Source organism: Streptopelia decaocto (assembly GCF_964273445.1).
Source record: "Streptopelia decaocto genome assembly, chromosome: 20".
Lineage (NCBI taxonomy): Eukaryota > Metazoa > Chordata > Aves > Columbiformes > Columbidae > Streptopelia > Streptopelia decaocto.
In genome coordinates this window covers 6,527,637-6,544,892 of record NC_138675.1, presented here as the reverse complement: position 1 = coordinate 6,544,892, position 17,256 = coordinate 6,527,637, and the positions used below count along the sequence as shown (strand labels likewise).

At 45.1% G+C, this 17,256-nt stretch overlaps 1 protein-coding gene across 1 annotated transcript; it reads left to right on the top strand.

Annotated features, from left to right (window-relative positions):
• Window positions 1–353: 353 nt before the first annotated feature.
• PANK4 (pantothenate kinase 4 (inactive)) lies at window positions 354–17,244 on the top strand. The gene is made up of 19 exons (XM_082070143.1): window positions 354–917; window positions 2,768–2,850; window positions 3,505–3,713; window positions 4,402–4,585; window positions 5,094–5,186; window positions 6,348–6,501; window positions 7,131–7,312; window positions 8,633–8,714; window positions 9,810–9,910; window positions 10,484–10,639; window positions 11,018–11,130; window positions 11,623–11,710; window positions 12,333–12,484; window positions 13,759–13,814; window positions 14,348–14,397; window positions 15,122–15,229; window positions 15,609–15,709; window positions 16,188–16,256; window positions 16,710–17,244. Exons 1-19 carry the CDS (start codon window positions 764–766, stop codon window positions 16,921–16,923), a joined length of 2,349 nt encoding a protein of 782 aa, XP_081926269.1. The 5' UTR covers window positions 354–763; the 3' UTR covers window positions 16,924–17,244.
• The last annotated feature ends 12 nt before the right edge of the window (window positions 17,245–17,256 follow it).

Sequence of the window (17,256 nt, the reverse complement as noted above, 5' to 3'; positions counted from 1 at the left end):
ATTTGGAACTCCTGCAATGCTATTTTCCACAGCAGAGAAAAATCAAGACAAAAGTCAAGGCATGTCTAACCAACAAATTCTGTGGAAATTTAGAGCAAAGAGACTCGTGAAAAAAGGTCACAGCAAGGGCAAGCTCGGGGAAATCTGCCTGACTCCCAAACACAGAACATACTTTTGATTCCTAGATGACGCTTGCCAAGGCACTTCGCGTTACGTTTTATGTTCTTGTGGCATGTCCCTGAGTCACAAGACAGTCTTAAATGCTAGGAATTTAAATCTAATTTTTTGTCTAAAGGGGAGAGACGCAAATAGCTGCTCCATATGTGTGCGCACATGTACTCGTGCGAGACGACTCAACGCGGCTGATGCCAAAGCAGCGTTGCCCTTGGTTATTTGCACGAATAAGAAGACTCCGGGGATCGCAGCCGGTAGCGGGGCCGGTGCCGACCGAGCACCAGCGCACCCACTGCAACCCAGCTCCCGAACCACTGGCACCGTCCTCTCCCCGCTCCGCCTCCCGCTTCCCCGGCTGGGAACTGCGGGGACTGCCCGGGGGTCCCGGAGCCGCAGCCCGGGGGTCCCGGCCCGGCCCATCCGCTCTGGTTCCCGCCCCGCCGCGTTCCGCTCCGCCCCCCGCGCTTCGCTCGCGCCCGCAGCGCGCTCCCCGCAGGCGCGCGCCCGCCGCGGCAGCCCCGCCTCATCCGCATAATCTATGCGGCGGAACGTTTAGTATGTAGATGCATGCACATACATTTGCATACCGATGAGGCCGGGCGAGGAGTGGGTCGCGTTCAAAATGGCGGAGCGGGGCGGGCGAGGTAGCGGCGGTCACGGCAGTTTGGACAAGAGCATCACCCTCCCGCCCGACGAAATCTTTCGGAACCTGGAGAACGCCAAGCGCTTCGCCATCGACATCGGTAACCGGGCGGGATCCGCCGCGACGAAGGGGCCGGCGGGCAGGGGGCGACGGCCGAGGGACGGGCGGCGCCGTTCGCCCGCTGAGGGGACGCGTCGGGGCCGGGCAGCCTGAGGGGAGCGCGGGGCACGCTGGGAAATATAGTCCCGTGAGGGGCGCGGTCCGGCGCGGGGTCGCGGAGGCGAACTACAGCTCCCGGCGGGCGCCGCGGCAGGGGGGCGGCGCGGGGCACGACGGGACTGGGAGTCCCGGCGCCCGGCCCCGGCGCGGCGGAGGCGGGGAGCGGCACTACAAGGCCCAGCGTGCCGGCCGCGGGTAACGGGCCGCGGGGGGGACAGCATGGGGGTGTCCTTGGCGGCCGAGGCAGCCCCCGCGAGCCGAGGGGAGCGCCCGGATGGGGCAGCGAGCTGTCCTGCCCGAAGGGGAGCGGGGCCCGCCAACTGGGGCCGCGCCCCCCGGGGCTGTGCAGCGACCTCGGGCGGGAGGACGCTGGCCGGCCTAGGCCCGAGCGGCCCCACACCGGCCCGCGTACCTGGGTGCTGCTCCGTGCTCTCCACACGGGCCTGGAAGGAGGAGGAGGCCCGGGGAAAGCTGCTGTTCAGCGGCTCTGGCGGGGATGAGGGGTTTGGCACAGCACCCGCGGCCTCAGTCACCCCCAGAAACACCCCGCGTCCTGCGCGTAAGCCCGACAACGTAACATTCCTGGCTGTACAGCAGCCTGCACCAAGGACAAGGTGACACAGAGCGACACCTGGGCACGGCGGCGCGGAGTTGTGCTGGTGTGCAGGGCCGTGCTGGGACACGCTGAGATAAGCCTGTTAGTGATCTCACCTGTGCAGGGATTAGCATCTGTTCTGTGGAGATCTGCAAAACAAAAAATGCCAGTTCACAGTTTGTGTCTGTTTTGCAGTTACTAGACCAGTGGAACTATTTAGTGGGGAGGCCAGCAGTCAAGTGTTTTTCAGCCGTGGTACCATATGGTACTAGCACCAGCCTCCACTAGTCCTCTGGTTAACACTGCTGTGAGTGGTGTGGATTTGCTGTGTGGTGGGAACAACATACACACCATAATATACAGTCTTGTCATACCACAAGTCCAATTAACTCCTTCAGAAGCTACTCCTTTCCTGTCTGTTCAAGTAACAGCTGGAATTGGCCCTTCCTGTGAGTCAGAGTGGAATCAGAGTTCTAGGATTAGTTATAAAGCCTAGTGACATGTCTCAGCTGGTGTTCTGAACAGAATTAAGCCTTCAAAAACCAGGAGAGGAAGAGGAGAATGTATAAAGCACACCTTTACACACCATTTATGGTGATTAATTGCTGAAGCACCTGTATCATTGTCAGTGTTGTACAGACAGTTTGACATTCCACCACAAGCTTAACAATTCCTCTACTTAGAGATTTGGTAGAAAGCTTTTTCTCCTAGTGCAGAGCTACCAAGTTTCATTTGTTTGTTTAAAAAAACCCCCACAAACACATACCAGCACACACAAAAAAACAACCAACACAAAGCTTAAAAAATCCTCACCTTCGAGAAATGAGCTAACAGAACAGAGTTTGGATTTTGTCTACCAGAAACTTGAAAACAGTGTCTGGTACACTGAAATAAGGTCTGAGGTCAGGAAAGCTTTGTTGCTTTTGTCACTGTAAGCATCTGTCAGTCGTTGCCCTAAGTTGACCCCACTTGAATTTTGCTGGGAAAAGCCACCTATTTTTCTCCCACAGGTTGCAAAAATTTTCTTGTTTGTTTGAGCACCATGAAAGAGATGAGAATACTGTTACGAAAGCAAAGCTATAAGCACTAGCTGGTTATTTTTCACTTGCCATAACTCATCATCCTTTTATTAACAGGTGGTTCATTAACCAAGTTGGCTTATTATTCAACTGTGCAGCACAAAGTGGCAAGAGTGAGATCCTTTGATCATTCTGGAAAGGTGAGAATCGTCTCATTAGCCAGTTGCATGCGATTGGCTCATAAGAGTGAAGTATGGGACTGGCTTCTCATAGCAGAGTAGAAATTTAATCTGAAACCCATCTAGTAACTTCTTCTACATAAAATTTCATCTAGAACTTTCTTATAGCTTAAATGTGACCTTCTGTAATGTCTGTTACTCTGGATTAAGTTGTCACAACTGAAATGTTTATTTTAAACACCCATTCTAGCGTGCACTGAGACTCAGAGCCGCCCCTAAGCATTGATAGTGCAGCTCAAAAGAGTGTGTGGCTCCTCTTCATAACCCCTTGCGATATTCCAGGGGAAACTAGGCATTAGCATGGGTTTGGCAATTATTTTTTGCTTTGCAGGCTTAATATAGCTCTAGATCTAAATTCATGTGATGATACATCAAACCTGTTGTCTTTACTGAATGGGCTTCAGAGTTGTGCAGCCCATGCGCCGGCAAACTTGGCTGCATTCCTGGCCTTCTTGGAAGTGCTGAAGTTGCCAGTCAGTGTTCTGGTTTTAATAGCGTTAACACAGTTTCAAGGCAAAGGATACACAAGTATTGATGTTCAACACTTTGTCTGTAACTTTCTTTCTCAAGGAAGGATTTTGTATAATCTACAAGAAATTATTTTCTCTTTTAAAGGACATAGAAAATGAACCTTTGTATGAAATATCGGTCCAGGAGGAGATTACAGCTCGACTTCACTTCATTAAGTTTGAAAACACTTACATTGAAACCTGCCTAGATTTCATCAAAGACCATCTTGTCAATACAGAGACAAAAGTCATCAAAGCTACAGGTGGTGGTGCCTATAAATTCAAAGATCTTATTGAGAAGAAATTGGGGTTGAAGTAAGTGGAACTGTTTAAACTTAGTTTCAGGAGCGTATTTCTTCTTTGGTGGGAATTTAGTAGGCTTTTTCACTTTGCCCCTCAAAAACCATCTGTGCTGCAAGAGCGAAGCAGCGGAATGCGCACACACATCATGGTCAGACCAGGCCGAATTGACTTGTTAGTGAACAGAAGCTGCAAAAAGATAACGGTATCATGAACTGACACGGTAGAGGAGCAGGAATTGAGCCAACAGACAGGAACACAGCAAAAACAAACCAAAAACATGATTATGGTAACGGCTTTTACTTTTCACCTCACAACCAGCAGCACTTCAGGGATGTTATCCTGGCTATCAGTACCCTGCTTTGGCCATACTGTTGAATTCTGCTGGAATAGAGCTGACTTAACTGCATCATCCATCTTATCTACATTATGTATCATGTTCCCAGACCCCAGACTCAACATATTTACTGTCGTGAATCCTGTTATTCTTGTGTGCAGTCTTGTGTGCTGGCTGGTGGATGAACAGATCATTGACAGATAGATGCAGGCTTTGTGTTTCTAGAGATCTGGACTTTTACTGCAAGGTGTGGGTTACTATCTCCTTTTGTAAAGTCTTTGAGAACTACTGTTCTAAAATCAAACTTGCTTATCAATAGAACTGTCAAGTTTATGTAAGGGTTTTTTTTCTCCCTGTTCCCCTCAGAGTAGATAAAGAAGATGTAATGACCTGCCTAATTAAAGGATGCAACTTTGTGCTCAGGAACATACCCCATGAAGTGTTTGCATACCAGAAAGATTCAGATACAGAATTCCGATTTCAGACGAACCATCCAAATATCTTCCCTTATTTATTGGTGAATATTGGCTCTGGGGTTTCTATAGTGAAGGTGAGTGGTTGCTAAAATGTTTTGTTGTAGAATTTGTTAAAGATGATCTGAAACATCTTACTATTTGTAGTTGTTTCTTCCTGGGTAATAAAAGGTTTAGAAGGGTTTGGTTTTTTTTACTTTTGCTTCCATTTCTTATGGAGCTATGAATGCTTTTCCATTCACTACCATAGTTTCTTTTTAATCATATTTAATTTGGTGTTTAGAGAAGTTGTTATGTTAACTGATGAGGACAAAAGCTGTCAGATCAGAGTGACTTTTAGTATTTGTTTGTTTGTTTTGGTACACTGGTCTGTATCTATTTTCTATCTAAATTTCGGAAACCGCTTGTGGTGTAAGTATGTGGAACATGTACCTCTGGTGACCTTCTCACCTGATATTTACACAGTTAAATAGTTCTGCATGAACTAATTTCACTGTTAAACAAACCCAATATGCTCTCATGTCTAACTGTGTGTTTGTGGTTATAATAGGACTTTCTAGACAAATCTGCCTTTTTTATTGACAGGTAGAGACAGAAGACAAATTCGAATGGATTGGAGGGAGCTCAATCGGAGGCGGAACCTTCTGGGGTCTTGGAGCGCTGCTCACAAAAACAAAGGTACTGAAGTGTCAGTTTTAAGGACCGTAGGATTAAGTGAGGTGCTAAGAGGAAGCTTGAAATGTTGGAATGCCAGACTCTCTGTATAGGGAGAAGAAATTATTTTAAATAACGTCTGTGATGCTCAGGACAATTTTGATACTCTCCATTAGGTGCTTGTGGTCCTAGACTGTTAGATAACAAGGCTGAGTCCTTGGCTTACATTCATATTTCCAATGCTTCTGATGCATAAAAGGTAGTTTTACATACAAAAAGATAGCGGTATAGGGACAGAAAAGATAAGATGGTCATCGGTGGTAAAATAGTAATTCTGTTAATTGCCTGTACTCTTCAACACGAAATACTTGCCTGGTACCTGCAGTATTATCTGCAGAAGCAGAGAGTGCCTGGTTACTGCCGGTGTCCGGGAGCAGAGAGGAGGAATTCTAACTCTCTGTTACACTTCGTGGTTTCAGGGGTTCATCACTTAAAACCCAGGTTGGTAATCTGCCAGAATGAGACCTGATTTAGTACTGCTCTGCCTCACTCAGGTCTTAAATCATGCTGGTTTTTCCTGTCTCCAAGATCCGTGTGTCTTAAATAGGTGTTCCTAAATGTCAGCAGTGTAGAAAAAGCTAGAGTTACATACGCACCAAATAACAAAATGTCAAAGGGAAAACCCATACTTGCAGTATTTTGCTTGATGCATTTAAAAAAAGAAATCCTAGAACATGACAATGTCTGCTCTTAATTCTCTCTGAGTTTGTAGAAGAAAAGAATAAGGGTTAACAGACTTATAAATTAAGTATTGGTGTAATTTCAGGCCCGTTAATGCATTTCTGCAACAGTAAAGGCAGACTTAGTCTTTTGGTTTTTAAACATTTTTTTTTCTTATGTGTCAAGAAGACACAATTCTGTTTACTCTTAGTTACTGTGTTTCTGAATTCCTTGCAAGATAAGACATGAATGAGGTTTCCGACTCCTTTATATATACTGGTTCTAGTTTTCAGGGGAAATTCAGTAACAGTCCTTGTAATCAGGAATCATGTATCTTTTGCTGGGTTGATTCTAAGCCAAAGCAAACCCCTGTTTTTGGTCAGTAAAGATGCTGCAGAACTCCGGGTTTCTGGGGGAGGTTCCCTGGCTGTCGGGAAAGCTGGAGTAACTGCTTCTCATCCGCAGAAATTTGATGAATTGCTGCAACTCGCTTCGAAGGGCCAGCACACAAACGTGGACATGCTGGTGAAGGACGTGTACGGAGGCGCCTACCAGACGCTGGGGCTAAGCGGGAATCTGATAGCCAGCAGCTTCGGGAAGTCTACTACAGCCGATAAAGGTATTGGCGCATAAAAGGTCTACTCAAGATCTACTACACAGTTAATAGTTTATATTACCTGTCAGCATGGATTTGCTGCTTGTGCAGAAATGTTCTGTGGCACAGCCTTACAGGCAGACATTCAGATTTAGTTTGGGATTGCGTAAGTCAAGGCAAACAACAAAAATAGCTGTCTAGTTAGTGCAAAGTTAATCCATTCCTGTGGGAAATACCTGTGGCTTTCTTGGCCCAGAAGAGGACCTATGGCTGTGATTTGTGATTTTATTTGTAGTATTATAATAAAATGCTTGCAGCGCGTCTCAGGTCAAGATGGATGGATGAACCATCATCGGTGGTTCCTAGAGAGAAGTGGGCTTCTTGCTATTTGCTGTTGGCCTTTCATGCAGGTTTCTTTCAAGCAATATTTCACAGAGGCTTAGTGTTTTTTTCATGATATCTTCAGTCAAATGCACACTCAGTGTCGTTTGAAGCACTTTTTTTTGGTGGTGGGGGGGACACCTTCTACACACATAAAGAGACTGGTTGAAGTCGGTATGTGTTTTCCCCAGCTCTAGGCTGTTAGAAGAGTACAGTCCATTTGAGCATTCTTCAGCTGCGTTTAATTTATTTTACTGTTTCTTTCCCTTAAGAATTTTCCAAAGAAGATATGGCAAAAAGCTTACTACATATGATCAGCAATGACATTGGTCAACTTGCCTGCCTCTATGCCAAAATCCATAACTTAGATAAAATATATTTTGGAGGATTCTTTATTCGGGGTCACCCTGTTACCATGCGCACAATAACCTACAGTATCAACTTCTTCTCCAAGGTAATGAAAACAGAGATTTTCCTAATGGCAAAGTCACGTATTTAGTTACCTTTCTAGGTTTTTGGGAGACTTTAAAAAATGAATTTGCACATGAAGTAAGTTTAGAGGGCTGCTGTTTAGGTAGGTAAGGCAGAGCTATAAAGATCTGTTGTGGGAGGGGTAAAATAAATATGAATTGCTTGGGAGTTCTGTCTGGCCTCTCTTTCTCCCTCCCTTTCTCTGTCTCTATATTTTTGGATTGACAGTCTGCCTTGTAGCTGCCAAGTAATGCGTTGTCACTGTTTTCTTAGATAGCTACCACTGTTATTCAATTCCTCTTGCTGACTCGCACCTATTTCTTTTCACCCCTAGGCTGTGCAGTGTGGGATTGTGCTGCCATAGCAGTCAGGAGCAGGGAGGGGGTTTGTTGGTTGGTTGGTTTTGGGGGAGGAAAAGAAAAAAAAGAGGGGGGTGGAAATAAACAACCAACCTTTAGTTCATTGTAGGTTTTGAAGCTGTGGAAGATACTGAAGATTTTTCACTAGATAAACAGTACAATCCAAAAGCTCACTTAGTGGACACAATTTTTTAATCTTTTCTCAGTGCTTCAGGCAAGAGACTTCTGTATGCTGCCTTTTTCACACCATTGCAGTCCCTTTCTGTGAAACTTTGTTGAGTTTCAAGAAAACTATCGCAAAACTCCAGCTCTAGTTTCTAGCTTTATCGGTGGCTCCAATCCCAATGTCACCGTGGGCCGCAGCGGATCTCCTGCTGCCCGTTTTCCCTTAGGGAAAGCTGCGGGCCCCTGTGGTAGGAGGGAGCCTGGTCTTACCCTCCCTAGCCTTCCTGCTTTATATTAACAATTAAACTGAGTAACTTGATGGGGGAAAATGTGTGCCTGTGGGTAATACACAGTGTCTGTACATTAAATGTTAAATGGTAGTGTAATGAACTACCGGTAACAAGCAGTGTCTCGAATATGTTGGGTGCGCAGTGGCACACGCTCAGGGTGGTGGCCCAGAATTTGATGACCTTGCATTTGCAGGCTGTTGAAGCAAGAGGAGTTGAGTATCGGTGGGCCGGCGTCCTTCCCAGCGCAGCCCTGCCGCAGAGCACACACGCGTGCGGGCCTTTTCTCCCCAGCTCTGCAATAACTGTGCAATGATGTGTTAAGCAGTTCCTCCTGCAGCTGCTAAAGTTACTGAATGTGTTAGCATGTAGCACAAATGACTGTTACCATCTCCTAGTTGTGTCTATTAAATTTAAGTGTAAAACTAGTGACAAAGAAGTACCTGTTAGCCACCAGGGACCATCCAATTGCAATGTTTCATATTGTGGCAGGGAGAGGTTCAGGCATTGTTCCTGAGACATGAAGGCTACCTGGGAGCCATTGGGGCATTTTTAAAAGGAGCTGAACAAGACAGTAAGTACAGCCCTGCTATGTTCTGTATCTGCTGTGTTCTGAAATGTCAGTGTAATGTCCGAGTTTCTCTTAAGAGGCTGCATGTAAGTTGTTGCCTAAATAAATACATTTGGCACTAATAAATACAGATGCTGGGCTTTGGTTTGATATATTCTGGCAGAGACATCTTAATTTCTCGCTGTTTTTCTTGCTCACCTTTGAGAAGCCAGCAGGATTTGGCTTTTTTCTGGATTTCTGCAGAGAGCAGCCCTAACTGAATCAAATTGGGGAAACGGGGTTTCTGAGAACTTTCTCCCTCTTTAAGAGACCAGCTCCTGAGTTCATTTAATGTACTGGAGAAGACCAGCATCTCAAAACTGTTTGTTTGCGAGTGAAAAGCCTCACAGACATTTCTGAAGGATGAGACACTTCTGTCCAGCATTCTTTGGTGCTTTAGTTCATTTCTGCTCTTTTTTTTTCTTGTTGCAGTCCTAGCAGCCGGTCAGTATGTTAGTTATACTGGCACAGACAGTGAGGTGCTTAATGGTACTTAGTTTTAGTAAATATCAAATACACCTCAGAATAATGTATGTGGAATTGTTTTCATACCCATTTTATAGATATGGGCAAGGAACAAACTACTGAGGAATTAAAGGTGTTGCTTCTGCACCATGTACTATAGATCTATACTTGATTAAACTATTTTTTAACTAAAAAAAGTTTCTACATAAAGGTTCAATGTTTCTATGAAACTTACATGGTGCTTCGAGGGTTATGTAATTATATTTGGTTAATAATGGATCTAGATTTAGAAATAAGAAATGGTCTCTATGATCAATGATAGTGCTATAACTGCTGGTTGTAGCCCTTAATTACAAGGAAAGAGGCTTAAAAAGAATTATTATTATGTCTCATTGAGGTTGGTGATTCACAGAGTGGTTGAACGTTTCTGGTGCGGTTTTGAGGGAAAAGTTGTGTTTATTTACAAAGACAAGGGAGAATGGCTTTTGGAGCGAAGCAGCGTCTCCGAGGGGATGCTGACTCCAGCCTCGCTCATGGGGGTGTTTGCAGTTTTATTTTCAGATTATGTTTCTCTCTTGTCTTTCTCTTTTCTAGATCCAAACCAGTATAGCTGGGGAGAGAATTACGCCGGGAGTTCTGGTCTCATGAGCACCTCACCTGATGTTTTCCCTCTGCAGAGAACACGGAGTGGTACAGTATGTGCTTGTCTTGTCTAGAACTAAGTGCCTGGGAAAATGACATTCCACTGTCTTTAAGCAGCATTTATTTACTTCCTATTAAAAGAGAAATATATTCTTGGCCAGAAGAGCATGAGCCAAGTCATCTCTTAAATACAGCGACAATACAGTAATTCTGATTTCACAGTGAAACTGGCAGTCAGAAAATGCATTAAGGTTCTTAAAATATTCTAATACTGCATATACTGAATTGCTTTTGAAAAGAAGCTGGAATAGGAAAGCTCATTGTGTTTTACCACCTTTTGCCGCTCTGCACATTGGTGTTTTTCATGTCAGTTTGGTTTAAATGTTCTCCATTGTTGATTTCTCTCCCAGTTTTCAGGAATTAGTTTCCTATACTTTGATGGGTTTAGTGGGTTGTGCCTGTATATTAAAAACAATACCTCATTTTAAGCTCTATTATATGGCAGATTTTTAAAAGTATTTATGCAGATGTAATGATCTGTTTGTCAGCCCTTTAATCTGTGAAAAGATTAGTTTGTTATGAATCAATTTCTGAGTTCTAAGAAACCTCTTCCATTTTTCACCTAGTTTGACATGCTTGAAATGGACAGGTTGGAGAGGCCGCTCGTTAACCTGCCCCTGCTGAAGGACCCATCGACCTATATTCCAGACACCGTTGACCTCACAGACGATGCCATGGCCAGAAAATACTGGCTCACCTGCTTTGAGGAGGCGCTGGATGGGGTAAATGTCACCCAGCAGTCGTGCGTGTGAATGGTGCAAATGTTTGGCAGATAAATCCTCTGTGGACCAACGTGTTTACCCTGCAAAACACACCTGGTGTGTCAGGGCTGTGGTGTGTAAGGCCAGTCCCTCTTGCCCCTCGTACCAGAGGCACCCGACTGTCCCTTCTCCTCGGGAGCCCTTGGTCCTCTCAAAGGCAGAAGGATGCTTCGGTGGTGCTTTTTAAATTTTTTTAATATATTTTTTTAAGTGTTTTGAAGCATCTTCTTTCTTACATGGCACTTAATGAACACTCCAGCAGATGGAGGGCTTATTTTTCAGACTGACGTGGGGGATGCGTGAATTCGGTAACCTGGTCCTGCCTCATTTCCCTGGCAGGTGGCGAAGCGCGCTGCAGCCAGCCAGCCCGACTCTGTGGATGCACTGGAGAGAGCTGAAAAGTTCCGGCAGAAATACTGGAATAAGCTGCAGACGCTCAGACAGCAGCCTTTGTGAGTGCCCTCATTTGCCCTTTGTCAGCGCTGCTGCCTCCGCTGGGCAGAGCCCGTTAACGGCTGGTGGAACCCACGGAGAGCCAACCGGGGATGAGGCAGAACCAGCCCCAAGCTGAGGAGGCTGAAGGCTTCAGCACGTTGATGTGCCAAACGTCACATCCTGTGCACAGAACTTCCTGATTTCATATATTGGAATTTAATGGAAAAAATTATATTTCGTCAGGAAAATTATTAAAAACAGTTACGTGGTTATTAAAAAAGGTAGCATGTTAATTCAAGTATCTCGCTTTGCTCTGAACATTTTCCCTCTCTGTATTTAATTAAACTGTGTAGTAGATTTTCAACTTAGTCACAGTGTTTAGCACTCACGGTATGTAAAGACTTGTAGCGTAACTGTTTGTGTGATGTGCTGTGACTTAGAGGAAACAGAAAAGAGCTGTTTTCTGTTTGAAGTAGCTGATCTCTTTTCCCCCTTCTCCCTTTTTAAAGTGCATATGGTACCTTAACAGTTCGAAGTCTTTTGGATACAAGGGAACACTGTTTAAACGAGTTCAATTTTCCGGACCCCTATTCAAAGGTAGGTTGTTCTTAATTTACCGGGTGGACAACATGTAAGTTCAAGACACTTTTTCCCTACTCTGGAACTTTGTATAAGTAATGGTTTGCAGGGGAGGGATCAGGAACTGGGTACCTCGCGGCAGTTCTAACCAGCTGGTGGTTCTCCCTGAGGAGGAACAGAGAGAAGGAAGCAGAGGAAAAAAGTTCAAGAGCTTCTCAGCACCTGGGATGATGAAACTCTTGGTGCCAAACTCAAAACCCCTTCTCCAGCTGGAGCAGGAGCTCTGGGGTGAGCCCTGGCCGGGGCTCCCGCCTGCGCTGGGTCGCGGCTCCTCCAGACGGCTTCTGCGTGTCCTCTCTCCCGTTCCCCACCCTGCTCAAGCCCTGGTGCACCTCTGACTCATTAAGAAAAGTAATTCCTGGGCTCCAGATCATACCCGAGCACTAATGAAGCTTTTTCTTAGAATCCCAGGGAACTTTTATCTTGTTGATATTAAGCATGCTGATAACAGTAACTTGTTGGTCCATTAGAGGCCATGAACGTAGAGGAGAATGCTTGAACGTGGTCTTGGGACTGAGACAGCCAGTGATGGGTAAGACATTTTTGTCTATAAATCCAACGTTTCATGTCTTTCTTACAGGTAAAGCAGAAAGAAAATGGCATAGCCTTAAAATGTTTTCAAAGCGTAATCGAATCTTTGGATTCATTAGGCTGGGAGGAGAGGCAGTTTGCTCTGGTGAAAGGACTTCTTGCGGGGAATGTCTTTGACTGGGGAGCAAAAGCAGTCTCAGAGTAGGTGTTAAATATTTTAAAAGCACCTTTTAAGATACAGAATATCTGATTGTTCTTTTTTAAACAAAGTGCACCAATCTAATTGTAGTTTGTATTTCACCTTAATCCAGTGTTGGTTGTTTGTTTACGAGCATTGCTGTGGAGCAGGAAGGTTTCTGTTTCCAGCCTGTGAGCCTGGCAGGCCTCCCTGTGCCGTGTGAATTAGCGTGTTTGACGCAGCCGCCTCCCTGTGCCGTGTGAATTAGCATGTTGGATGCGCCGGCGCGGCCGCTTTGCTTGTAGCATTGTTACCAGTGCTGCTTTGGGCGTGTGTTGGACTGTGTCCCTAGAACCGAAATGTGCTATTTTTCTGCAGCCTCCCATTGTTCCGATATCACAGCGTCTGTTCAGTGGGCGGGAAGTTGGGCTGGGTGGTCTCTTTTAATGACTAAATACTAATTATTTTTGAGCAACATACATTTCTATAACTATTTGGAAAGCTTTTTTCCTTATATCCTGTCAGGATCCCTAAGTTCATTTGAGGACATTTTTGACAGTTGTAGAACTTCCTTTCTGTGAGGCTGATAATACAGACACAAGAGCACGGGAGAGGGCCAGTTTACAGCTGACATGCAGCACTTCCTTCCCCTTCTGCATCTTTGAGGAGTTTTCCCCCTGATTAGATCAAGAGAAGTGCATTAAACTTAGTGTGAGGTTTAAGGACGTTGAGGAGATGTGGCTGGAAAGCGCTGCCCAAATGGTGCAACACGTACCTGCCACCTGGGGCTGGGATCCTCATCAGCACCTCAGCGGCTGGGGCTGCTTTACAACACAAAGAGCCACCAGCAGGAGTCTGTAAAACCTGCACCTGGGTATTTTAGTTCTTTTTTCCCCCCCACACAGGTACAACTTTAAAAAGCTTCCGTAAACCAAACTTCAAATTCACTTTCTTAAAGCACTGTTTTACTATGCAGCTGTTTTCAATCACAACTACATTTTATGGTCGTCTGTAGACCAAAAACTGCCCTTTTTTGCCCATAGTCTAGTGCCTGCAAACATCTGTGTGCTGCTGAAGCCTTTTTCTTTTAGTCTAAGAACTGTGATTTGCTGTAGGTCTGAGCCTGTTGTTTTTAACGTAAGCCCAGACTATCTGTTTCTCTGTCATAGGACCTACCCCAGTCCCCATTGTAACCAGTGCAGAAACATTGCTGCCACCTGCTAAAGAAATGTTCTCATGATATTTATGCGAGATGAAGTCGCCTAACTGTGTATTCTTTATTTCCTTTCTTATCCAGGGTTCTGGAATCTGAGCCACAGTTTGGATTTGAAGAAGCCAAGTCAAAACTGCAAGGTACATGGAGATCTGTTGTGGTTGGGACTGGATGTTGTGTTAACATGAGTGGAGTGGGAATGTTTCTGTGGCTGTTCTGCTGCCCGGGCAGGGAACTCTGCCATACAGGCTGCGGAGTTTCAGTGCAACGTTCCTGCTCGTGTTCCAAAGGACCTGAAACCTGAAAACTTCTCAAACTGGAGTCTTAGCTGCACAAATATCCAGAATATCTTGCCCCTGCTGTTTCTGTAGCCGTTGTAACCCTGTTGAGCTGGTGTCCTGTGCAGTACAACACTGTCCATCCCCAGCGAGTCCGTACAAACGCCACCTTGCATGGCTCCATTGCTTTAGTGTGAAAATCCCATTTTGAGACTGCTGCAATTGAGCTATTCCTGTAACTAAGAACTCAGGAACTCTTTGAATTTACACTTTTAACATTCAGAACCTGAGCTCCAGTGCTTTAATGCTTAAGCATCTGAAAGACACACCTCTTGTTTTTCATAACGTACAGAATTACTGTTTGAAACACTAACATGATTTTGTGTGTGACACAGAACGTCCCTGGTTAGAAGATTCCTACAGTCAGTGGCTGGAGCGACTGAAGGTACGACACCGCTTGATACTGACCATCGACTGATTAGATACATTAACCCCAAAACCACTTCATTAATCTTAAGTTTTTAAACATTTAACAGAACTTTGTTCAGACAACTCAAAACAAATCCTGTTAACACAGCACCAGTGAATCAGCAGCCTCGCCATAAAGAAAGGAGTAAAAGGAATTAGATGCTTCGTTACTTACCGAGCTTCTCAGCTAAACTCCCTCAGCAGCTGCGGCGTCTGGAGCCCGGCTGCTTCCAGAGCTCCTCAAAGTGACCGTGTTGTGTCCCGTCTTTATTGGGGTGCTTATTTCTATACAACTTGACCCATAATGTTGAAAACTTGAGCCCAAATGCAGTGTTTGGGTTGTTTCTCCGAGTAGCCAGCCTGAAAACGACATCAAGCTAAGAGCTGGCTGAAAGTAATTAACCTATCAATTAGCAAAGCTTTTTTTTCCCTGTGTGATCTCTATTATTATTTAATGAAGGTTAATTGAAAAGCTCTCGTTTCTTTGTGTAAATCTCTGTTGGAAATGATAGCCGAAGGTTTGGTACGTGTGGACTGTTACAGATCATTACGTGATGTTCTGATGAGTTACGCTGCTGTTAAATACCAAAAATTGCCAGTCACTTAAATGTGAGGTCTTAGAGTTGTTCTAAATAACGCGAACTGTGCACTGAAATGAATTTTGAACTCCATCCTGAATACATTGTTTTTTTCTCTTACAGGAGGGTCCCCCTCATAAATGTGCCTTAATTTTCGCAGATAACAGTGGAATAGACATAATTTTAGGAGTCTTTCCTTTTGTCAGAGAGCTCCTTTCCAGAGGGACAGAGGTACGTGTTCACGGTGTGAGTTTGGTGATTGGTGAAGCTTTGTTAATCACCTGTCAGCAGCACAGGGACTCCTAACAGCTAAATTGGGAATAAGCCAAGGCCCTGGGACTCAGAGTCTGGCTGGAAGCAGACCCTGCAAGGCAGGAAAGCAAAACGAGGGTGTCAGACCCGCGGGCGCTGAGCGAGGGTCCAATGTCGAAAGACCTGACGTGGCTGGTGAGCGGCGGGAAAGGAGGGAACCGGGGCCACGCGCGGCCTTTCTTCCCATTCCTGCTTTTGCAAAATGAGGGGGGTGCTGGTGATTTTAAACAGAGCGGCAGCTCTGGCGCTGGGCGTGGACTCGTTAATCAGCACACTCGTTAATCAGTATTTCCCTCAGGTGATACTGGCCTGTAACTCTGGCCCTGCCCTGAACGACATCACCTACAGCGAGTCCCTGATCGTCGCCGAGCGCATCGCGGCCATGGACCCAGTGATCCAGTAAGCGATTACCAGCCTCAGTAGATCCCATGCAATACACAAAGACACAAGTTCCTAGTTACACATTTCATTCGTATTTAACTGTGTTTATTAGTGTCTGAAATCTGCAGCCTGGCACTAAGAGAAGGTGGATCATTTATTTTGTTAAGGTGAAAAATTTAGAAAACAGATCATTGTTGAACATCCGTATTTCCTGTCCGTGTCTTCCCTGATAAGCACTCAAGCTACTAAAAGATCAATTTTCTATTTATTTTTAAAAAGAATAGAGGAAAATACCTATATTTTGCATATCCTCAGTAGAGGATCCAGAGCTGACTAAATAATCCTTTTGCTCAAGGAAACATTTTCTCGGTGAAATCCTAGCGGGAAAAAGGAGCCTTTGCACAGAATACCGAGATATTCATCGCTGTCCAGCTTACGGCTGGCTTTGCCTGCCCCTGCCGAGGCAGCTGCTAACATCTTCTGTCTTTGTTCAAAGTTCCGCTCTGAAGGAGGAGAAGCTGCTGTTGGTGCAGACAGGTTCGAGTTCTCCGTGTCTGGATCTGAGGTACCAGTTTGTTACTTGTCTCCATCGGGTGGGATGTTCAGAGTATCTCTGTGCTATCTCAGCCACCTTTCTGATACAAATCACTTTTGTAAAACCACTGCGAGTTGCTTAGTCTGGATTTACAGCCTTGTACTATCGCTCAAGCCTCACTAGTTGTTTGGCATCTGATTGTGATGTGATCAGTTGCATGAGCAGCTTCATTATGGAGGATGTAAAATCCTGCATGTGACCAAGAAATCCACTTGGCTATAAGAAGCATTTCATGTCATCACTTATTTATTTTTAATTAGTTTCTCTACTGGAGATGGAACTTGCCAGTGTTTTCTGGGAAATCACAATTCCGCATGCATTTAATGAAGCTTTTCAAGCTGCATTTCAGTCTCATTTGCTTTGATTCAGTGTGTTTATCAGCTCACCCTCCGCTGGCGTTTCCAACCCGCGCTCTCGTTCCAGCCGCCTGGACAAAGGTCTGGCCGTGCTGGTCAGGGAGCGCAAGACGGACCTGGTGATCATCGAGGGCATGGGCCGCGCCATCCACACCAACTACTACGCGGCGCTCAAGTGCGAGAGCCTCAAGCTGGCGGTGATCAAGAACTCCTGGCTCGCGGACCGGCTGGGAGGGAAGATTTTCAGTGTCATTTTCAAGTATGAAGTGCCATGTAAATGATGCGGATGGGCCGGCTGGGTGAGCAGGAGCAGCGCAATGGACTTGCACTAGTTTTACTTTAACTGTAAAGAATGTATTTTTATTACAACAGGGAAAAAGAGTTCACAGGAAATTCCATATTTATATTGTGCTTTTGTGACTTAAAAAGCAACAATATGATTCACTCTATAGTATACACACACAAATATATATATGTATATCACTCATTGTTTATTTTGGTAAGTGTTTATTTTAATGCTGCAGTATTTGTGATGAAAAGATTTATTTTTTGTTCTGTGAGACATTCATATAGAAATATATTTAAATGTCAATGAAACCTTATTTTATACATTT

Excerpts from the sequence above, each read along its gene's own strand:
- PANK4 (XM_082070143.1), top strand. The coding sequence starts at position 764 with ATGAGGCCGGGCGAGGAGTGGGTCGCGTTCAAAATGGCGGAGCGGGGC. Across the intron at positions 3,714-4,401 it reads GAGAAGAAATTGGGGTTGAA|AGTAGATAAAGAAGATGTAA; the intron begins GTAAGTGGAACT and ends TGTTCCCCTCAG. Across the intron at positions 15,710-16,187 it reads GCCATGGACCCAGTGATCCA|TTCCGCTCTGAAGGAGGAGA; the intron begins GTAAGCGATTAC and ends CTTTGTTCAAAG.